The sequence below is a fragment of the Lycorma delicatula genome, chromosome 8 (assembly GCF_047948215.1).
Source record: "Lycorma delicatula isolate Av1 chromosome 8, ASM4794821v1, whole genome shotgun sequence".
NCBI classification, from domain to species: domain Eukaryota; kingdom Metazoa; phylum Arthropoda; class Insecta; order Hemiptera; family Fulgoridae; genus Lycorma; species Lycorma delicatula.
The window spans coordinates 112,849,667-112,875,100 of record NC_134462.1 but is presented as its reverse complement, the minus strand read 5'-3'; the positions used below and the strand labels follow the sequence as shown (position 1 = coordinate 112,875,100).

Sequence of the window (25,434 nt, the reverse complement as noted above, 5' to 3'; positions counted from 1 at the left end):
CTTCAACATTCTGTGGAGAACAAACATCAGCATGCCTCCTTTCAGTTAGTGAACCATCACTATTCAATTTTTCATAAAGTCTACATATTGTTTTAAATGAGGGAACCACCGAGATTGAAAATGTACACCACACTATCTTTGTGCAAGCACCACACTTTGTTTCGTTAAAAAACATTCTTTACATGATGTTCAGCAGTCAGGCATCTTGGAACAGTTCCCAAACAGTGCACTCAGAAAGAGAAGAAACTAATATTCATGAATTGCTCTCACTTCTGCCAACATAAAACACATTAGTGTGTTTTATGTTGACAGAACACATTAATGTGTTTTATGTTATTATTGTTTTTTGTCTAAACAATTATTGCCAAAACAAATGTTGGATCGTTTCATGCACCACTCTTTATATTAATAATTTTTTCTATTATTTTATTAGTGTAATTGTATTTTCATTATAAACGTTTACAATCTTATTGTTATTTTAAATTTTATTAATAAAGTGGTCAATATGTTAATGAATTATTTAAATATTCAAAAAATTATATATATACTCTTGCTTAACACTTGAAAATTATTTATGTAAGAAATAGCGCTGAATAAAAATTTTAAATAAAATATCCACCATGTGATAAAGAAAAACATCATGTAAAAATAGATTTAATTCTAAAAGAATTAAATTATGTGTGTTCCCACATACATACACATAGACTTCAATAACTCCTCAGGTTATAAAATTAGTTGTATTGTTGATATTGATAATGATTGTAAAATTTAAAAAATATTAATTTTTTTCAGGTATAGTTGTCTTATGTTTATCATTACTCAAATAGCATCTGGTATGAAATATTTAGAATCAAAGAATCTTGTTCATAAAGATCTTGCAGCAAGGTAAAAAAGATAATTGTATTTCCTTTTTAAAGTAATTATGTGCATGTTTTAAACTTTATATATCTAGTACTTTTTTACTTTATATTCAGTACAACAGGAAAAAGTATAATAATTAAATACCAATAGATATTAAACTACTATATTAATTTATTTAATTATAAATATAGCTCTATAGTGTGTAGTAAAACCCTGTTTGTTAATATTAAGTAATTTAAACAATCTAAACAATAAAATCATAATTTTTTATTCTGAAATATAGTGTAATAGTGTAAAATACAGTGAAAGACTGGTAGTAATGTGCACAGTGAAATACTATTTATGATATTAATGCATTAATATTAATGGTACTCCTAATGTTCTTTTACTTCTAATGAATTTACTCTTTCTCTTTTTAGATGTGCTTCCTGATGTATATGACATAAAATTAATTAACTTATTTTTTTCTATTCTTTTAATTTTATTTATTAAAGCAAACCACAGACAGTAACATTGCATGTTAATTTTAAAAGAGATTAAACATAAAAACACATTAAGTTTGAATAGACAGAAAAGTCTGAAAATTCTATATAAAAATGTAAATGTTAATACAACTATAACCCAGAAATAAACAGTATACAAGTAATTACATATTATAACCTCAAAAATCATTAATATGTTTTGCTTAATTTATTAAATTATTAACAATGCAGACAATTAAGTAAAGATTTAAGCATCATTAAATACATTATTATATTTCAGATAATATCTAGTTGGCATTGTTAGGAGGTAACATTTATTTTGAATGTCTGGCCTGCTTTATTTTATTTTTAATGACTAGGCTGCTTTCATACCGCAGATTTCTTTTTGCTTGCATTTAGTATTTATTAATTTATTTATTTAAGTAAACTTAAGTATTACCTCAGTTACTGTTATCATTATTGATGATAGATAAATCTGTCTAGCATCCAAAAAATGTCAACCTGATAAGTTTTCATACCCAGAACCTTTTAAATGAAAGGTAGTAATGCTACCACTCCATCACAGAGGTTAGTAACTATATCACTTGAGGTTTCATTCTTGACTATGTCTTTAGAACAATAAGCTGCAGTTATTTCTTCTCAAATAATATCATGATTATCATTTTCATATTGTAGCTCAGAATTTACGTTGCCAACATTTACTTGTTGGCAGAGTGACTGCCTATTTTATGATATACTAGCTGATTACCCGGCATTACCTGAGTATTCATTCTGTTTGATTAATTTATACTTAAATGGCATTGGGACTGTCATCATTCACCTTAACAACCTCAAAAACCACGGATTCAACACTAATATCAGTTATTCTTTATTATTTTTACATGTCACTTTTTCCCCTCATTAATAGGAGTGCAAGGGTGTCTTATCACCACAGTATGTTTTTCCAGATAATAAGTCATATATTTACAAAGTTTGGTTGAAATGGTTGTAGGCATTCCAGAGTTATGCTGGAACATACACAAATACATACATCCATTTTTATATAGATTTTTGTATATAGATAGATTTGCAATTGTTATGATGAATCTGTAAGCTAGCCTTTTTTAATTGTTTCTTAGTTGCAATTATTTCAGATCACATTTTCATTCCACGATTTGTTATTAATCAAATTTTTATTTATCCCATGATATTGCAACCATGTAAATAACATTTTTAATTATGATAAATATTTTACAAACTGTAGAACACCTTTTTTATCTTCATCATCTAGGTCTATTATTTTTCTCAATTATTCTTTTTTAAATCCACTTTTGTTTGTACCTGTTGATCTATGGCTGCAAATGATATATATTACATAATGAAATAAAAAACAAAACTGTTGAAAAATAATAGATGATTTGTCTGTTAGACAAATAATTACAACATAATGTATTTACAATGAAGGCTGAATGCCAAGTCATTAGCTAATTCGTAGAAGCTAAAGGTGAGCCTGTGTTCTACTGTATAAATGTTTTTCATATTATGGAAAAGTTCATATTTTCAGTATAGGTATACAACACTTTAAAATAACTATAGTTCAATTTAATAATTACAATGAATTTTTATATCTATATGTAAATATATAACAGTGAGTAGAAATTTCATTCATCTTATTTATAAAGATAAATAAACTTTGTAATCTGTAATCTTTGTAATAATTTCAAGTGTTATGAAAAGGTCATGAAAGTTGCTTTTAATGATCTGGAGATTTGGATAAATGAGATCTAAATAAATAGGGTTCTACCAAATATAAGGTCTGTTTGTAAAATAACCAAACACATTTAATTACACACCAAAGGAGACATTTAGTGACATCCGGTTGGCAGCATTGTGTTCCGCTAACCTCCTATGTAACCGTATGTTCTTGAATTGTTGATACCTTGTTTAATTTTTGTGTTATTGTTGTTTGAATTCAATGAATTTAAGTGTTAGTAGCGATTTTTATAATATGCAATTTTCAGGAGCAACAATACAATGTAAAATTTTGCATGAAACTTGGAAAAATTTCACAAAAACATTTCAACTTTTGAAACAAGCTTACAGAGATGTTGCTCTGGGTTGTATGCAATGTTACAAATGGTTTTCACAATTTAAAAATGATCAACAGTCAATTAAGATGACTCTTGACCAGGAAGGCTTTTGACTTCAACTGATGACACCCACATTCAGAAAATCAATAATCTGGTGCATACAAATCACCGATTGACTGTCAGAGAACTTTCAGAAGAAGTTAGTATCTCAAATGAATCATACCATGTCATTTTGATTGAAAAATTGAACATGCATCCAATTGCAGCAAAGTTTGTTTCTTGTTTGATGACCAAACAGCAGAAAGAATATCAAGTTGATGTTTGTAGCAACTTCTTGAACAATCCAGTGATGATGAAAGAGTCATGCAAAGGATCATTATGAGAGACAAAAGCTGGATTTATGGCTTTGACATTGAGAGAAAGGTTTAATCATCACAATGGATTGGTAAAGGATCTCCACACCCCAAGAATTCTAAAATACTGAATTTATATCCACACCTTGATATATATCCTGATCTAATTTTGATCAAAATTAAACAATTTTTTTTTCATTAAAAGTATAAGCATTAATTAATACTTATATAGATTTGAAATCATTTTGCGAATGAAGGTCACATGTTCTTTCCCATTCCACTGCCCAAGGTTTCTCCTCATTCCTCTGCACCACTGTAGTAATGCAATATTGAATTGTTCCTTTTCTCTGTACAGGATAACGTTTTATCAACTCATCTTACACATATTTATTAGCAAAATATTTATTACATTATTCTGGTGCACAGAAGTTACTATCTTACATCTGAAACGTTTTATTTTACATAAAATATTTCCCTAATTTTCCCACATGTTCAAAAGTGTGGAAATGTTACAGCTAAATTTAAATATTGACTTTAAAACTAAAAAATTCATAAAACTTTACACAAAATCTAAATAAATTATGATATGAAAGTCAGTATCACCTGAAATAAATTATAAAATCTGATAAATTATGATCTGATAAATCTGTTTTATTTTCGTCACTGTTATCTTCTTATAAGTTCACTAAAATGGTAAAGTGGTAAGTGGTCATCCACAATCCTTCTTTATAAAAATCTTTTACTTTAAGGATTTCTCCGTGTCTGAATGCATTTTCTCCAGTCATCTACTGTTATGTCGTTTAAGGCATCTTCCAATAACCTTTTTATGCAATTTATTTTAATTTTACTGATTTTGACTGCCACTTCACCTTTTATCTGTGCGAATATTAGCTAATTGGGTTATTCTTGCAGTGATACAGTGGTAGGCAAATGACTTCATGCCCTATTTCTGTTGCAGTGTTGTCAATCTCATACCATCTGTATTTTTCTCAGTTTCATTAACAACAGAGTAATTTGGGAATTGTATGCAAAGGATTTTGTGGTATTTTCTTCTCTTCTAACCATGAAATAAGCCTTTTTAAGTGCAGAATGATTGCTGACGTTATTCATTACAACACAGCCTTTTTATAAAGATTGCAACAGATTTACAAACTATTCTCAGAATACATCACTTTACATTTCTTGGTGGAAGGTTCCCTGTATGATTTGACTGAAAAACAAGAGCACCGTCTTTTATAAAACCAAGTTCATAGCAACCAGTGTGGTATATAATTAAATGGAATCCTTTCCCAACTGGAATCTTAAGGAATTCAACTGTTGTTGAATTCTGTCAGATGTATTTCCTGGAATGGTTCTGGTTTACCCACTTTTCATTACACTGATCAACAAAATTTAACTTTGTGTTTGTTAAATGAGAGTGAGTGAATGGCTGATCCTTATAGTACTTTTTATGCTGATTTCATATATGTTAATAAATTTTTTTTATCGGCTCAGTTTTTTGTAATTGAAATTTCTTTTGAAACTAAAAATGTATAGTGAATATAATATGAAAATACATTGCATGCATTTTGTACTACCTAAAATCTATTTCTTTTGGATTTTCTGCTGTAATTTGCTGTAGGTAAATCCTTCTTTAGATTCTAATAGTAGCTAACATTTTTGGGTTCCATTTTTCCTGGTATCGTATTTCCATTGTAGATATCTCCTAGAGAAAGCATTCTCCATGTTCATCACTAATTACTAACAACTATGTTGACTAACAACATTATTCTCAACTATAATCAGTACCTCTCTCTTTGGTCACTGCTCTTTTATGTAATGATTTATCCTGTCCCACTAGCACACAAAGCAACAGAACTTAGTGTATCTGCTATTACTTTCAGATCTCCACAAATATGCCATAAATATTTCTCAGACTGAATCCTGCTCAATACAAGTTTCGTATTTTCATAAGACTCCTTCATGTGAACAGTGTATGCCAATGATGAGTATTTATTTCCAGTGTGAAGTAAAACTGCTTTCAAAAAACTAAGCTGTGACAACTCAATAAAAAGTTCCATTCGTCAGGATGGTGCATTTGTCCCAAAGCTTCCAGTACAGAGTCCACATAATTACAGTATACTAAGTTTTTATACTGAGAGAAGAAATGTTCAAATTCTGACCGTTTATAGTAAGATGAAAATAGGACGAATGATTCACATTCTTGTTCATTTTAATTAGTGTGTAAATAATAAACATGATGACTAATGTCTAACTAATAAATGTAACAGAAATTACGGGACTGTAATAAATAAACAAAAGGTACTTAGTTTACAAATAATATAATAAAATACGTTTACAAAATGCTATGCTTATGGAGTTCATGCACGATACTACCTGAAAATAAGAATGGTAGTTACAAAAAAACTAAGCCTGATAGAAGAATTCTGATTTCACATTTAAAATCAGCATGAAAAATACTTTAAGAATCAGTTATTCAGTCTGTTTATCAAAATCATTGTTGATCAGTAGTATTGACTATGGTAGAACAGTTCTTGTTGACTGGTAACAAATGAATAATTTAGAATTCTATATAATGATTTCTTTTTTTATTTAATGTATTAATTTTTCTCTTACAGAAATTGTTTAGTTGGTGTGGGGTACATTATTAAAGTAGCTGATATTGCCATGTGCAATCCTGTATATAGTAAAGATTATAGTGAAATTGGTGGTAGACCTCCTGCACCTATTCGTTGGTTACCTTGGGAAAGTATACTTCTGGTAAGTTGCAGTAAATAAAAATTCAATTTTCATAAACCTACATGTCCAACTTCTTGTCTCATGAGTGTTCTTTTAAAATTTTTCTGCCTTCAGTTTGATTATTGCTTTATGATTAAATAATTAATAACCAAGCATCTAATGGCTTTCTTCTGTAGACTAAGAACATTTCCTAATCTTCATTAGATGTTCTATAAATAAGTAATGAGTACAATATGCAACAGTAGTCTTATAATAAACATTTTTGATATTGGTTCTTTTGTAAATGAGGGTATAATGTACATAGCCATTTAAGGAAAGGCTGTAATCAGTCATCATGTCAAAGAATTTGCTAACAACATACACTGTTATATAGTATAAAATATTATTTATCATGACACTGAAATTATTTTCTTGTTTGGTAAATTAATTTTAATAAGAGTTTTTTAAATCTTATAAAGCTTATGTAGAATTAAAAAGTTTTGTTAAGCCGCTTATAAGAAAACATTTTGTGTCAGTTCTCAATAGTGCAGTTGAAATTGATGATTATAGGAAAAGAAACATGCTAGTATTAATAAGTATTCAAGGGAGTATTCACTATATTCACAAGGGTGTTACTTGTACAACTAAAATAGATGCTAAAAGGTACAGAATTTGACATACTTTTAAACAAGTATCTTAAGGTCTTACTTGAGTCAACTAATAGCAATATGCAAGGCAAGATAATGTTGTCACACATGTTATTGATGTTTGTACATGCAGTTAATATATTTTAATTGTTAAAAATTTTATTGGTTTTTTTCTGCAAATCTGTCAAATGATTATCTAGGTTCTAGGTTTATACCTGCTGAAATCTTTATTTTATTTTACTGTTTACTTTTTATAATTACTATAGCATGTTATGTACCTTTTCGTTTATAGTTACTATTTGCCAAATTTATTTTGATTAATTTTTGTATAATTTCTAGCATTCCTAGTTTTTTTTTAATTTTCTACTTCATTAGTACAGTTTTATGGTCGGATTCTGGTCAGTCAAAAGTTAACGGAAAAAAGAATGCTTGAGTTTATTAATAATGTTTTGTATTTATGCAGGGGAATGCCAAAAAGAATAAATTAAATTTATATCATGTTTGTGAACCAGAATTATTATGCACAAAGATTAATTTAGTACGATTGCATTAAATGTCATAACAATAACAGTTGTAGGCACCCTGATACAGAACAAAGTCACTCTCAAAAGAGACATAGCTATTCCCAAGAATAATAAGCACCCCATGCCAGTCCTATTAAGGAAAATAAGGAATGTTTACTGTTTTCTTTATTATTTATTTAAAGTAAATTTATTTAATTAATAACAAATATATTACATGCATATTTACACATTATGGTACATCATTCATAATGTATGTACATTTTAACAACAATGCCCATTTGACTCTTTTTGTACCACCTATAATTTAATAACACAAGCCTGTGATGGTTGTGTTTTTTTGTTTTTGATAGCTGATTCTTATGTATTTTTTAGCACTGAATCTGAAAATAACCTTCATTTTTTCCATTATGTCAGGATTTTTCGCAAATTTTAAAATTTGTAAAAGTTTAAAAATTCCAAAAATGTGATACAATCAAGTAGGTATAAAACTTTTTTTATAATAAATTAATATATTACTTTTTTGGCTTTTACTATGCATTCTTATAGGTAAACAGTTGAGTGATCTGAAGAGAAGGATGACGGGTCATTGACCTCTTAATTTCTAGTGAAAATTGCCATAAAATAAGGCTAATTTCTATTATAGTTCATTTGTAAATTAAGTTATTTATTTAATTTTTATGAGGTACATCATACCTTTGGAAACCTCTTCACCCACCCATAATGACGAAGTATGTAAAATACTTACAGTTTTATTACATGTATCAAAGTTTCTTTAGACGGCTTATACTCTCCTTTGGGCTTTTCCTTCTATGTTCTCTAAAGAGCTCATCTCGGTGTAACATTCAACAATAGTCTGCCATCATCACAGTAGCCCATTTTCCTTGATACCTCCTTTCCATTCCTTTCATGTCCTGATGATATCTCTCACCCATCTCTTCGCTAATGGAATCCAGATTTTCAGGAAAATAGTACACATGTGAATTTAGGAAGTGAACCTTTAAGCTTATGCAACAACCTAAATTTTTGTACTTCAACAATATGTTTTCAACGATTGATTTGAAATTTTGATCCTTCTTATTGTTCAGAAACTTGGTTACTACATCTTTAAAGGCCCCCCAGACTTCTTTTTCTCAACTTCATTTGTTTCTCAAAATTACCATCTTTGAGAAGTTTTCTAATGTCAGGACCATAAAGACACCCTCTTTTTGTTTGGCGGTTGATAAGACTGGAAATTTATCACAGATGTATTTAAAATATTTACATTCTTTTGGTATGGCTTTGACAAATTGCTTCAAGCCTAACTTAATATACAGAGGTGGAAGGAGAGCTTTATTCAGATACATGAGAGCTTTTCAAGGCACATTTTTGGTTCTGGGTTCTAATGAAACTTTTTTTGACCAATCTTTCCTTATCCAATGATTTTTTCTGTTCCTGCTATCCCATTCACAAAAAAATAACAAGGAAACTTTGTGTATCCTCCTTGCTGTTCTAGGAGCATTGATATTATTTTGAGATCGCCGCACATTATACACTTAAGACGTATTTAATTTTATCGAGAACAAATTCCAAATTATTGTAACCCTCTTTTAACTGGACAGAATGTCCAACAGGTATTGATGGACACATACTCCCATTGTCAAGAAGGACAACTTTGAGGCTTCTTTTGAATGAATTTATAGACAGTCTCCAATCGGTACTTTTGTACAGAATGTTAAATTGAGTCAAAAGTCTATGTATATCAGTGCAACAGACTAATTCTCCTTCTTCTGAAAATATAGAAGAAAATCCTTTTCTCTGTACCAGAACTAGGAAAATGAGGTTCGAACTGTTAGCAGGTTCTTCTCTTTAAGCCTCAAACCAAGCAGTTCTGAATTTTCTTTGTTCAGATGTAAGTCTCGAACCAAAGGTGTTTAGTTAAGACTGTGAGTAATGCTCTGGTGCACAGCTATCTCTGGGTCTGTACTCCTCAATGTTATCTTCATTTAAATCACTTGTGGAATCATCTATTTCAGATAAATTTTCTGGTGGAATTGGCACTAGTACATCTGGACTGTGAGGTACTGAGCGTAAAGCGAATGACATATTTGGATAATTGATTCTTTTTTTATTCTTTAAATTGAAACCATGAACAGCAGCCAAACAAAAGTAACAATTATTGGTGTGATTTCGTGGCTCTTGCCACACCATTCAAACTCCAAATCTGAATGATTCTTGTTCAGCCTTTGACCACTGTCTAAGTCTATCAACACATATGTAGCAGACATAGTGGAGTGCCCAAGTTTTATCTTGACTTCTTAATTTCACTCCAAAATACATGAGGTACACTTGTCAAATGAAACTTATTTGCCTTTTCACTAATAACTCACCATAAATGTAACAAAAAGAACCCGCAGAATTTTAGCAACCTCTTGAAGGCATTTTGAAAACAGAAAGTTTGCTTTATGGCCTGAAAATATATTTTTCACCAACAAAAACCCGTTTGATCATGGAGCATAGAAAAAACTCTGTTTATGCACACCAGTGGTTGAAACAGCATTGATAGTAGTTTCATGGTGCATGAGTGGCTTGGATAGGTTCCTATAAACTTGTTACATGTTGTTAAGTTTTGTCACAACAAGTTTTTTCAGCCAAGCTCTCCCATCATCTCGTCATCTTCAACCCAAACCCCCATTGCCCCCCTCTTCAGACTACTCAACTGTTTAGCTATAAGAATGCATAGTATAAGCCAAAAAAATGATTACATTAATTTATTATAAAAAATAAGTTTTATGTCCATTTTATAATATCATATTTTTGCAATTTTTCAAAATTGCAAATTTTCACAAATTCTGAAATTTGCGATTTACAATAAATCCTGATGTGATGGAAAAAATGAAGGTTTTTGGATTCAGCGCTAAAACATACATACGAATCAATTATCAAAAGGTAAAAAGCATTTCACAACCCAAATTTTTGCAGTTTTGTCTTATATGTAACAACCAGTTTTTTAAAATATATGCAGAGTATTCCAGGACGTATTCGCTGAATTTCAGTAACTAATTCAGGACACCAAAATGAGCAAAAAAGTTCATATCGATATAAGTCCTATTTTGCTTTGTTTTCCTTCTGGACACCATTTTGTGATTTTCAACAAAAAAATTATTTCTTGGGAAAGGGTAAACCTACTTTAATTAAATTTGGCAAATCAAGACTAGAGTCTTATTCTACAAAATAAAAAATTTGAAAATGTCCTCAAAAATGTCAAAATAGCGACCATCTTAATTTTTTAATGTTCAATATTTTTGTAATTATTTGTTTGGTCAAATTTTTACTGATTACAAAATTTATTAAGCATTTTATTTTGAACAAAGTGACACCTCATTTGTAAAAATCCATTAACAAACAATCAAGTTATTGCAGGCAATTAACCAGTACATTTGCGCACCATAATGCAAGCTAATAATTTTTTGCCTGATTTTATTTCCTCCTCTAAATGTAATAAATATTATTAATAATAAATAATAATAGTAAATTATGGATTTTTACAAATGAGCTGTTTTACAAAGTTGAATGAGTTGAGTACGTTGGTATAAGCTCCACCCCATGCTATGATAACACAGCTTATCACTGAATGGAATAGATAATGGTAGACTATGAATAAATGCTGAGTTTGTAATACTTGTTTAAGTCTTTTCATTAAGTAAACAGTACATTTCAGTTCATTAGCTATACTATTTAGATGCACTCTCGATTTAAGGTGCTATCAATCTCTAAACCAAGAAATTTTAATCAATTTGTTCTCTTAACATCAATCTTTGTTACTTGATCATTATTTATTATCTGAGCTTCTATTTTATCAAAGTTTGGTAAATTGTCATTATAGTAACTGAATGGTATGAAATTTGTTTTACTAAAACTGTTGCATAGCAGAAAATCACTGAAATGCCAGTGATCTTCAGCCTACAAGTGAAACTTCTATTTCACATTAATGTACCCTTTTCTGTAGAAAACATTGTATTTTATATTTTATCTTCTGGAAGTATGTAGCAGTATATAATAATGGTTCTGTTAAGACTTAAAAAAAGTGATTAAAATATATGAAGGGAATTTCATCAAATGGACTTAGGAAATGTGAATTAGAAAATGTAAAATGTTAAAATATTTAAATAGTAAATATTGTATGAAGACTCACAAGCTAATGTTTTTAACATACAATAATATAAAAGTATTGTAGTGGGGAAAAATGCATTCTTATAAAAATTCACCTGATGACTATTTTTAATGAAAATTATGAAAAAAATCTCTTCATGAAATAATTACCCCTAAATTTTATTTATTTTTATAAATTAGTATTAGAATTTATATTAAAAAAAATCTAAATAAAATAATCAGTTTTGAAAATTACAATTTTGATTTTTTAGGATCGTTATACTTGTGGCAGTGGCGTATGGGCGTTTGGTGTAACTGTTTGGGAAATTTTAAGTTATGCCAAAGACAAACCGTTTCCTCATTTAACAAATGACCAAGTTATCCAGAATGCAGAACACATGTATTATGATAGTGAATTGCAGGTTTGTTAAAAATAAATTTTATAGATTAGTTAAGATCATTCACTTGCAGTAGCTTGCAAATTAATCTAAACACAGCGAAGTTTTTGTTTATTTCTATGTTGTGGCTACACTTCTTGATTACACTCAGTTAAGTTGTCTGTGTATTGTGAGATTGCTGTTATTTGGTTATTTAGAAATTTTCATATTATAAATACTGTTATGTGAAATTTTATTTCATTTTTTATTACAAAATCATATTTCTGTATTTTTTGTTCTGTTTGTCTTGAATACGTAACAATGGACATTGCACCAAGAAAGCTTTCAAGATTAGTTCTCTTTCTGAACATACTAGTATGAAACAATGACAAACAGTTTCTGAGTGTGGTGTTTGACTAGGACCAATGAATGCTATTTTAAAGTAATTCAAAGAAACTGTTTTCTTTTTATCTGAAAGGAAAGGCAGATGTGGCCATAAAAAAATACTCCAAGACTGGGTTGGATATTAGTGAGAAAAAGTAAACTTTATACAAAATTAACTGCCGTGGACTTAAATCAAGAATTAACAACCTGTGTAACAGATTTACTCATGGCAACTGTTATTTGCTTGCTGCTTACAACTGGATGAAGAGCTTGTCGGCCAGCTAAAGAACAGCTTTTAACAGCAGTAATATGCAAAAAAAGACTTGTGGGCCAAAGCACATGCTAACTGGACCAAAGAAGACTGGAAAATTGTTATGTTTTCCAACGAGTCACATTTTTATGTTCAGGGACAAATATTGGAAAAGCATTAGATGAAAATACATCACCCCCCTCATATGCAACAATTAGTTAAACATCCCAGGAAAAAATGTTTTGTGTTTGTTTCACACTTGAAGGGCCTTGTTCATTACTTCCAGTAGATGTTATGTTGAAAATTGATGGATACATCAAGATTCTAAAGGAAAGAATTGTGACACAACTTCAAAACAAATTCTCACAAGGTAATGGAGTGTTCAACAAGATTTGGTGCTATGCCATACTAACAAAAAGATGGAAAAAATTTTCAAAAAATTAAACATTTAAGTGCCTTTGCCCAGGCAATTCCCCAGACTTAAACCCAATTGAAAATCCTTGGGTAGTAGTCAAAAAATGACTTAAAAATAAACTGTACCATAAAAATTGACCTCATTAAGGAATGTTGTCAGTATGGTTTCATGATGATGATATCAGAAATGTACAGTATACTTGTTGAATTGATGTCAAATCGTGTATGTGAAGTAATTATGCATACAGGAGGACATACTAATTACTAGATATTCACAAATTGTGCGGGCATGATTTTTTTTCTAAATAAAGTTACTTTTAATTAAATTTATGTGTTCAGATTAATTTGTATGCTTGAAATGTCATCAGTTATGATTAAATTATTTTCTTAAGATGTAAAATATTATATTGCATTACGTCTGATTACTTTCACATTGTAAATAGGAAAGCGTAACTTCTTTCTAGATCAAATAACTGTAAATGACCTGTCTTTCTAGCTTCCCTAAATATCATCTTTTATTTAAAAAGTTAAATATTAGAGAATGATATATATAAAATATTTTATTGACACATTCAAGCTTTTTCCCAGATATGTGGGAAGGTTGAGTACTTGCTATACCTACAATTTAAATTTCTTTTTTAAATAACCCAGTTTACTGACATATCAGAATTAGTAACTAATATAAATGATAAACTGAATGACTTTGAAAATTTTATTAATCTAATGATTTATGATTTGCAAACAGAAATTTTCTGCCCTCTTTTTGGCAATACAGTGTTTATTAAGGTTTGCTAGTCAACCAACAATTTATTTTAACAACAAAATTAAAGTCATGAAAATTAAAGCCAAATGTAATTTTAACTACTTTCACTTTTACTTTTTTTGAAATTGCAAGTGTAATACCCTTCCTCTTTTTTTACAGTGAATTGTTTTTTTTGTGACTTATTTACTTGATAAGTATTTTAATTTAAAAAAATCTTAGTGACAAAATTAAATTAAACAATTTTTAATCTTTTTTTTTTTTATTATTAATGCAGAGTTTCCTTTTTTTTTGTCTTCAGTCATTTGACTGGTTTGATGCAGCTTTCCAAGATTCCTTATCTAGTGCTAGTCGTTTCATTTCAGTATACCCTCTACATCCTACATCCCTAACAATTTGTTTTACATATTCCAAACGTGGCCTGCCTACACAATTTTTCCCTTCTACCTGTCCTTCCAATATTAAAGCGACTATTCCAGGATGCCTTAGTATGTGGCCTATAAGTCTGTCTCTTCTTTTAACTATATTTTTCCAAATGCTTCTTTCTTCATCTATTTGCCGCAAAACCTGTTTATTTTTCACTTTATCCACCCATCTGATTTTTAACATTCTCCTATAGCACCGCATTTCAAAAGCTTCTAATCTTTTCTTCTCAGATACTCTGATCGTCCAAGTTTCACTTCCATATAAAGCGACACTCCAAACATACACTTTCAAAAATCTTTTCCTGACATTTAAATTAATTTTTGATGTAAACAAATTATATTTCTTACTGAAGGCTCGTTTAGCTTGTGCTATTCGGCATTTTATATCGCTCCTGCTTCGTCCATCTTTAGTAATTCTACTTCCCAAATAACAAAAATCTTCTACCTCCATAATCTTTTCTCCTCCTATTTTCACATTCAGTGGTCCATCTTTGTTATTTCTACTACATTTCATTACTTTTGTTTTGTTCTTATTTATTTTCATGCGATAGTTCTTGCGTAGGACTTCATCTATGCCGTTCATTGTTTCTTCTAAATCCTATTTACTCTCGGCTAGAATTACTATATCATCAGCAAATCGTAGCATCTTTATCTTTTCACCTTGTACTGTTACTCCGAATCTAAATTGTTCTTTAACATCATTAACTGCTAGTTCCATGTAAAGATTAAAAAGTAACGGAGACAGGGAACATCCTTGTCGGACTCCTTTTATTATTACGGCTTCTTTCTTATGTTCTTCAATTGTTACTGTTGCTGTTTGGTTCCTGTACATGTTAGCAATTGTTCTTCTATCTCTGTATTTGAACCCTAATTTTTTTTAAATGCTGAACATTTTATTCCAGTCTACGTTATCGAATGCCTTTTCCAGGTCTATAAACGCCAAGTATGTTGGTTTGTTTTTCTTTAATCTTCCTTCTAGCAATTTTAGGCCTCAGATTAATATCTGAGGCCTAAAATTGCTTCCCTTGTCCCTATACTTTTCCTGAAACCAAATTGGTCTTCTCCTAACACTCCCTCCACTCTCCTCTTAATTCTTCTGTATAGAATTCTAGTTAAGATTTTTGATGCTGACTAGTTAAACTAATTGTTCTGTATTCTTCACATTTATCTGCCCCTGCTTTCTTTGGTATCATTACTATAACACTTTTTTTGAAGTCTGAAGGAAATTCCCCTTTTTCATAAATATTACACACCAGTTTGTATAATCTATCAATCGCTTCCTCACCTGCACTGCGCAGTAATTCTACAGGTATTCCGTCTATTCCAGGAGCCTTTCTGCGATATAAATCTTTTAATGCTTAATTAAATTCAGATCTCAGTATTGTTTCTCCCATTTCATCCTCCTCAACTTCCTCTTCATCCATTTTCTAATTCATTTCCTCCGTATAACTCTTCAATATATTCCACCCATCTAACGACTTTATCTTTCGTATTATATATTGGTGTACCATCTTTGTTTAACACATTATTAGATTTTAATTTATGTACCCCAAAATTTTCCTTAACTTTCCTGTATGCTCCGTCTATTTTACCAATGTTCATTTCTCTTTCCACTTCTGAACACTTTTCATTAATCCACTCTTCTTTCGCCAGTTTGCACTTCCTGTTTATAGCATTTCTTAATTGCCGATAGTTCCTTTTACTTTCTTCATCACTAGCATTCTTATATTTTCTGCGTTCATCCATCAGCTGCAATATATCGTCTGAAACCCCAAGGTTTTCTACCAGTTCTCTTTATTCCGCCTAAGTTTGCTTCCGCTGATTTAAGAATTTCCTTTTTAACATTCTCCCATTCTTCTTCTACATTTTCTACCTTATCTTTTTTACGCAGACCTCTTGCGATGTCCTCCTCAAAAATCTTCTTTACCTCCTCTTCCTCAAGCTTCTCTAAATTCCACCGATTCATCTGACATCTTTTCTTCAGGCTTTTAAACCCCAATCTATATTTCATTATCACCAAATTGTGGTCGCTATTAATGTCTGCTCCAGGGTAAGTTTTGCAGTCAACGAGTTGATTTCTAAATCTTTGCTTAACCATGATATAATCTATCTGATAACTTGCAGTATTGCCTGCCTTTTTCCAAGTTTTCTTCTATTATGATTTTTAAATTGGGTGTTTGCAATTACTAAATTATACTTCGTGCAAAACTCTATAAGTCGGTCCCCTCTTTCATTCCTTTTGCCCAGCCCGTATTCACCCACTATATTTCCTTCCTTGCCTTTTCCAATGCTTGCATTCCAATCTCCAACTATTATTAAATTTTCATCTCCTTTTACGTGTTTAATTGCTTCATCAATCTCTTCGTATACACACTCTACCTGATCATCATCATGGGTGCTTGTAGGCATATAGACGTTAACAATCGTTGTCGGTTTAGGTTTTGATTTTATCCTTATTACCCATAAGGGTTTCCTTATGGATAATATACTTTTTTTTCTCTACTCCTCTGGATTGGTCCAACTGGTAGGTGTAACACCATCCAGACGAGTGTCCGATTACTCAAATGAGCCTCCCCACTTACTAGCTGTATGTCCAGCATGGTAGGTCAGCTCTTTGGTGTCAAGATTGGCACAAGAGTGCCCATCTTGACACCATGCCCAGACATATCTGCCAAACACATCATTGTGTCTTTTCTCATTTATTGACCTATATAGTTCCCTGAAATTCCCAGTGGATCATCGGTAATGACACACCTAGGCATGTTAGCACTCATCACTGGGGCCATACATCCAACCCTATGCTAAATACCCAGTTGATGTTCCTCTTGGTCCTTGGATCAGAGCACTTCTGTAGCAAATTCCTCAACCTGCCTCCATTGTTCTTCTTTTTTCAACATGTATTCTACTAGGAAAAACCTAGTAGAATTACCGGATGAACACCCAAAAGTGTTCATCCGGTAATTACAGCTCTGATTCTGTGGGTGTTCCACCTGTGGCATCTGAACACACGGCCTTCAGATGCCACATGGTATCAAATTCAGCCAAAGTAAATCGTCTAGCCTCACATTCTGATCAAGCGGTTCCTCCTTCAGTCGTACTAAACCTACTTGCTGTAACAAAACAAAAAATGAATGCTATAACATAAATATGTTTATTATTTTTTGTGTAACTTATATTAGAAAGATAAATTTTATTTCCAATTCACTTACCACATACATTAACAGTGCAGTCATGGTTAAATTATTATTATTAGGTAGCTTTAATGTGCCATTTTTTGTATGGTAAAACCATGAACATTTTTTTTTGCTAAGTGTTATCATCCAAATTTAAAAATCCTGCTACTCACCTTAGAGATTTTTCTATAAACTGTCATCTTTTACAATCAAATAATTTGTTAAACTGTTGCGATAATTTTCTTTGGTTTTTTAGAACCTTACTGACATTAATGTTAATATTGTTTACGACAAAATTATTTAATACTGTGATAAATATTATTTATCTTTGGATAACGTTACCTAAGATTTTGAATTCTAATCTTATATCTAATAAATTCATATTAGATTATAAAAATATAAATTTTGTAAGATTCAACATTTACTAAATAAGAATATGATTCTAAATAATAGTTATTTATTACAATTATTCATTTTTATTTATTTTTTTTTATATCAACACATACTCTTGAAGCTTATGCATGAAAGATAGAAACTGAATATTGTAGTGCATGAAAAATGCCATCCAAGGTATTAAAAATATGATTTAATATTGATCATGACACAGAAATTTTTGCTGAGGAATTACAGCTATGCATTAATAATTTTGGTATAAATAATAATCTTATCAATACAAGATGGATAAGATCTACTACTTTTGTCATTTTTATTAGCAAGTTTAAAAAAAATCTTTGGGATCATTAGATAAAGATTCCTTAAATTTTAACAGTATAATTTAATAATAAATCTTCACGAATACGAGTATTACATACAATTCACTCTTAAATAATTCTTAATAATTCAATCTATATTGTTTTTGAAGCTCATTGAACTTTAACTGTGATAATAATTACTACAGAAACATGTTTCTCTAGTAAACTTATTAATTCTAACGATTTTTAACTAAGTTCTTCAATTGTTACTTAAATAATGGTGTTTTTCCTAGTGGTGACATTCAGATACCAATAATTATTGTACTATCAGCAAATGCAAGTTTTTAACATAAATTAGGTTTTATGAAAATTACACCTTACCTAAAGAAATTTATAGTTCTGAGCATGGTTTTTTTGGAAGGTAAATCTACGCAAATGAACTCATGTGTATATATGGATGATACTATTCATGCACTAAATGATGGATTATCTTGATGCAAATTATACTAACTTCCAATGTTTGATGTAGTTATTATTATTTCAACAAGTTTTTCCAGCTTACTACCAAATCTTGATGCGTGGGTGCATAAGCCAATGCACTGCTAGTAGCTTGCCAGCTCTGTAGCAGAAAATGTAAATGTACCAGTAAACATGTAATCCTGAACATATGCAGGTCGACCACTCCTGAGACATGTGGTTAACTGAAACCCTACTACCAAATAACACCAGTATCCAAAGTGTCTAGTATTCAAATCTATATGAAGTAACTGCATTTACAAGTACTAGAACCTTAGAAGTCTCAACATCAAAAATTAGCTGATTTTGCGATGACAAGTTGAATCACTACATAACTGGGCTTTTCTTCTCAGATACTCTGATCGTCCAAGTTTCACTTCCATATAAAGCGACACTCCAAACATACACTTTCAAAAATCTTTTCCTGACATTTAAATTAATTTTTGATGTAAACAAATTATATTTCTTACTGAAGGCTCGTTTAGCTTGTGCTATTCGGCATTTTATATCGCTCCTGCTTCGTCCATCTTTAGTAATTCTACTTCCCAAATAACAAAAATCTTCTACCTCCATAATCTTTTCTCCTCCTATTTTCACATTCAGTGGTCCATCTTTGTTATTTCTACTACATTTCATTACTTTTGTTTTGTTCTTATTTATTTTCATGCGATAGTTCTTGCGTAGGACTTCATCTATGCCGTTCATTGTTTCTTCTAAATCCTATTTACTCTCGGCTAGAATTACTATATCATCAGCAAATCGTAGCATCTTTATCTTTTCACCTTGTACTGTTACTCCGAATCTAAATTGTTCTTTAACATCATTAACTGCTAGTTCCATGTAAAGATTAAAAAGTAACGGAGACAGGGAACATCCTTGTCGGACTCCTTTTATTATTACGGCTTCTTTCTTATGTTCTTCAATTGTTACTGTTGCTGTTTGGTTCCTGTACATGTTAGCAATTGTTCTTCTATCTCTGTATTTGAACCCTAATTTTTTTTAAATGCTGAACATTTTATTCCAGTCTACGTTATCGAATGCCTTTTCCAGGTCTATAAACGCCAAGTATGTTGGTTTGTTTTTCTTTAATCTTCCTTCTAGCAATTTTAGGCCTCAGATTAATATCTGAGGCCTAAAATTGCTTCCCTTGTCCCTATACTTTTCCTGAAACCAAATTGGTCTTCTCCTAACACTCCCTCCACTCTCCTCTTAATTCTTCTGTATAGAATTCTAGTTAAGATTTTTGATGCTGACTAGTTAAACTAATTGTTCTGTATTCTTCACATTTATCTGCCCCTGCTTTCTTTGGTATCATTACTATAACACTTTTTTTGAAGTCTGAAGGAAATTCCCCTTTTTCATAAATATTACACACCAGTTTGTATAATCTATCAATCGCTTCCTCACCTGCACTGCGCAGTAATTCTACAGGTATTCCGTCTATTCCAGGAGCCTTTCTGCGATATAAATCTTTTAATGCTTAATTAAATTCAGATCTCAGTATTGTTTCTCCCATTTCATCCTCCTCAACTTCCTCTTCATCCATTTTCTAATTCATTTCCTCCGTATAACTCTTCAATATATTCCACCCATCTAACGACTTTATCTTTCGTATTATATATTGGTGTACCATCTTTGTTTAACACATTATTAGATTTTAATTTATGTACCCCAAAATTTTCCTTAACTTTCCTGTATGCTCCGTCTATTTTACCAATGTTCATTTCTCTTTCCACTTCTGAACACTTTTCATTAATCCACTCTTCTTTCGCCAGTTTGCACTTCCTGTTTATAGCATTTCTTAATTGCCGATAGTTCCTTTTACTTTCTTCATCACTAGCATTCTTATATTTTCTGCGTTCATCCATCAGCTGCAATATATCGTCTGAAACCCCAAGGTTTTCTACCAGTTCTCTTTATTCCGCCTAAGTTTGCTTCCGCTGATTTAAGAATTTCCTTTTTAACATTCTCCCATTCTTCTTCTACATTTTCTACCTTATCTTTTTTACGCAGACCTCTTGCGATGTCCTCCTCAAAAATCTTCTTTACCTCCTCTTCCTCAAGCTTCTCTAAATTCCACCGATTCATCTGACATCTTTTCTTCAGGTTTTTAAACCCCAATCTATATTTCATTATCACCAAATTGTGGTCGCTATTAATGTCTGCTCCAGGGTAAGTTTTGCAGTCAACGAGTTGATTTCTAAATCTTTGCTTAACCATGATATAATCTATCTGATAACTTGCAGTATTGCCTGCCTTTTTCCAAGTTTTCTTCTATTATGATTTTTAAATTGGGTGTTTGCAATTACTAAATTATACTTCGTGCAAAACTCTATAAGTCGGTCCCCTCTTTCATTCCTTTTGCCCAGCCCGTATTCACCCACTATATTTCCTTCCTTGCCTTTTCCAATGCTTGCATTCCAATCTCCAACTATTATTAAATTTTCATCTCCTTTTACGTGTTTAATTGCTTCATCAATCTCTTCGTATACACACTCTACCTGATCATCATCATGGGTGCTTGTAGGCATATAGACGTTAACAATCGTTGTCGGTTTAGGTTTTGATTTTATCCTTATTACCCATAAGGGTTTCCTTATGGATAATATACTTTTTTTTCTCTACTCCTCTGGATTGGTCCAACTGGTAGGTGTAACACCATCCAGACGAGTGTCCGATTACTCAAATGAGCCTCCCCACTTACTAGCTGTATGTCCAGCATGGTAGGTCAGCTCTTTGGTGTCAAGATTGGCACAAGAGTGCCCATCTTGACACCATGCCCAGACATATCTGCCAAACACATCATTGTGTCTTTTCTCATTTATTGACCTATATAGTTCCCTGAAATTCCCAGTGGATCATCGGTAATGACACACCTAGGCATGTTAGCACTCATCACTGGGGCCATACATCCAACCCTATGCTAAATACCCAGTTGATGTTCCTCTTGGTCCTTGGATCAGAGCACTTCTGTAGCAAATTCCTCAACCTGCCTCCATTGTTCTTCTTTTTTCAACATGTATTCTACTAGGAAAAACCTAGTAGAATTACCGGATGAACACCCAAAAGTGTTCATCCGGTAATTACAGCTCTGATTCTGTGGGTGTTCCACCTGTGGCATCTGAACACACGGCCTTCAGATGCCACATGGTATCAAATTCAGCCAAAGTAAATCGTCTAGCCTCACATTCTGATCAAGCGGTTCCTCCTTCAGTCGTACTAAACCTACTTGCTGTAACAAAACAAAAAATGAATGCTATAACATAAATATGTTTATTATTTTTTGTGTAACTTATATTAGAAAGATAAATTTTATTTCCAATTCACTTACCACATACATTAACAGTGCAGTCATGGTTAAATTATTATTATTAGGTAGCTTTAATGTGCCATTTTTTGTATGGTAAAACCATGAACATTTTTTTTTGCTAAGTGTTATCATCCAAATTTAAAAATCCTGCTACTCACCTTAGAGATTTTTCTATAAACTGTCATCTTTTACAATCAAATAATTTGTTAAACTGTTGCGATAATTTTCTTTGGTTTTTTAGAACCTTACTGACATTAATGTTAATATTGTTTACGACAAAATTATTTAATACTGTGATAAATATTATTTATCTTTGGATAACGTTACCTAAGATTTTGAATTCTAATCTTATATCTAATAAATTCATATTAGATTATAAAAATATAAATTTTGTAAGATTCAACATTTACTAAATAAGAATATGATTCTAAATAATAGTTATTTATTACAATTATTCATTTTTATTTATTTTTTTTTATATCAACACATACTCTTGAAGCTTATGCATGAAAGATAGAAACTGAATATTGTAGTGCATGAAAAATGCCATCCAAGGTATTAAAAATATGATTTAATATTGATCATGACACAGAAATTTTTGCTGAGGAATTACAGCTATGCATTAATAATTTTGGTATAAATAATAATCTTATCAATACAAGATGGATAAGATCTACTACTTTTGTCATTTTTATTAGCAAGTTTAAAAAAAATCTTTGGGATCATTAGATAAAGATTCCTTAAATTTTAACAGTATAATTTAATAATAAATCTTCACGAATACGAGTATTACATACAATTCACTCTTAAATAATTCTTAATAATTCAATCTATATTGTTTTTGAAGCTCATTGAACTTTAACTGTGATAATAATTACTACAGAAACATGTTTCTCTAGTAAACTTATTAATTCTAACGATTTTTAACTAAGTTCTTCAATTGTTACTTAAATAATGGTGTTTTTCCTAGTGGTGACATTCAGATACCAATAATTATTGTACTATCAGCAAATGCAAGTTTTTAACATAAATTAGGTTTTATGAAAATTACACCTTACCTAAAGAAATTTATAGTTCTGAGCATGGTTTTTTTGGAAGGTAAATCTACGCAAATGAACTCATGTGTATATATGGATGATACTATTCATGCACTAAATGATGGATTATCTTGATGCAAATTATACTAACTTCCAATGTTTGATGTAGTTATTATTATTTCAACAAGTTTTTCCAGCTTACTACCAAATCTTGATGCGTGGGTGCATAAGCCAATGCACTGCTAGTAGCTTGCCAGCTCTGTAGCAGAAAATGTAAATGTACCAGTAAACATGTAATCCTGAACATATGCAGGTCGACCACTCCTGAGACATGTGGTTAACTGAAACCCTACTACCAAATAACACCAGTATCCAAAGTGTCTAGTATTCAAATCTATATGAAGTAACTGCATTTACAAGTACTAGAACCTTAGAAGTCTCAACATCAAAAATTAGCTGATTTTGCGATGACAAGTTGAATCACTACATAACTGGGCAGGTTGTATCAAATTACAACACACTGACGTAGTTAATAATAAATTACTAATTGCACACTTGCTAGGTGTGGATATAACAATAAATTGTTATCTTTGATACATTCATTTTGTACAAACAGAATTACCTACATTAATATTGATGATTTTATCTCTAAGCCTTTTTAAGTTAGATCTGGAGAAAGACAAGGTAGGCAAGCATTTGTGATCTCCAATTTTCCAAATTTGCAGTTGATATGTAACTATGAGCTTTTTGGGTTGAAGAGTCAACCAATCATTTGTTTTTCTTTATCCATATAATTTTCAAACCTGTTTATATATTTTTTTCTTTGTTTTGGGGGGGGGGGCTTGAAGCTTGCACATGGAATATGGAAATGGAATTTTATAGCATATGAAAATGCCATACCTGACTGGGATTCAAACTTAGGACCTTCAAATGAAAGGCCGAGACACTACCACTCCACCACAGAGATCGGCAATTTATTTTCTTTCAGTAGTTTTTAGATGTAAACTAAACAAGAGGCACACTTGTTTTAAAGAATTAAGTTCATTAATAACATTATTAAAGGTATTTAAAGAATGCTTTAAAATAAAGGATTCCTCTCTTTGTGACTAACTAGTTAAAAAGACTATATTTTTTAAGTTGAAAATAGGAAGTATTTCAAGTTTAGTTATTGTTTAAATTATCAAATTCATTTTTTTTCAGGTGCAACTATCAAAACCAACTTTATGTCCTCTGGAAGTTTATGAGATGATGACAGATTGTTGGAAGAGGGACCAGTCATTACGACCTACTTTTAAACAGATTTATAAATTCTTTAAACAGAAAAATTTTGACTGTGTCGGACAGCTATGATAGTAATAGTAATGAATAAGTAATATTTATAACATTGTACTTGTTAAATATGTATTAACTGATTGATTTAAACAAATCATAGCGTAATATATAATTTTTATTGTGTAAGAATGTTGTTACTAAATAATAATAATAATAAACAGACATGTAATGTGATTTTTCTTTTAAGCAATATTAATTTGTTAATAAGACTATGATAAATTAAATAAAGTATTTGTTAATTAGCTAATGAATATTAATCATATAAATATAACAACACAATAAAGTATTATTTTAATATAACAAACACCATCTGTCTTTCTGAATTTTTATGGGTGATTATATTCAAAGTATATTTTACAAAAATTTTTAATTGGAAATAAGACTTAATTACAGCTAATGTTATTTAATCAGATTTTAGCAAGCTTTAATCTGGTATTAAATAAAATCATTTAGCTGCATGTTTTCATATCGTTCTTCCCTGAATACAACTCTTTTCACTAACTTTATTTTTTGTTTTGTCAAATTTAAATAATTTAAGTACATTTTTATTGAATAAAATCAATTAAAATTCTAGTTATTAATTTATTTTTTAAAATAGATCATATATCTGCAAACAAATAAACATTTACTTCTGATGGTTATGGGAAGTCAAACTCATCTGCTTCTGTAAAAGAAATTATTCATTCCATCATTATTATTATTATTATTATTATTATTATTATTATTATTATTATTAATAATAATAGTTTTTTGCTGTTTAATAATCATGTTAAATATTTTTTTAACATGACTATTTACTATAAGTAGTATTTTTCTACTACTTCATTTCTTAGATGAAAATTAAATACTATTATAGCTATTTAACAACTTGATAATGTTACATTCTTGATTAAAAAAACTATTAACAAAAAACATTTTTAAGTGTAAAAAGCAACATATCAGTCTACGGTCTTAACTTAAATGTCTTAAGTGGAATGTACAG

General features: G+C 30.5%; 1 protein-coding gene across 2 annotated transcripts in view; it reads left to right on the top strand.

Moving 5' to 3' along the window:
• LOC142329012 (discoidin domain-containing receptor 2-like) overlaps nucleotides 1-25,025 on the top strand; it is a 313,027-nt gene extending 288,002 nt beyond the window's left edge. For both annotated transcript variants that reach the window (XM_075373255.1, XM_075373256.1), the window contains 4 exons: nucleotides 793-885; nucleotides 6,384-6,525; nucleotides 12,055-12,204; nucleotides 24,321-25,025. In XM_075373255.1, coding sequence (XP_075229370.1) covers nucleotides 793-885; nucleotides 6,384-6,525; nucleotides 12,055-12,204; nucleotides 24,321-24,470 — 535 coding nt within the window. In that variant the 3' untranslated portion in view covers nucleotides 24,471-25,025. The remainder of the gene's footprint in view (nucleotides 1-792; nucleotides 886-6,383; nucleotides 6,526-12,054; nucleotides 12,205-24,320) is intronic.
• Nucleotides 25,026-25,434: the final 409 nt, after the last annotated feature.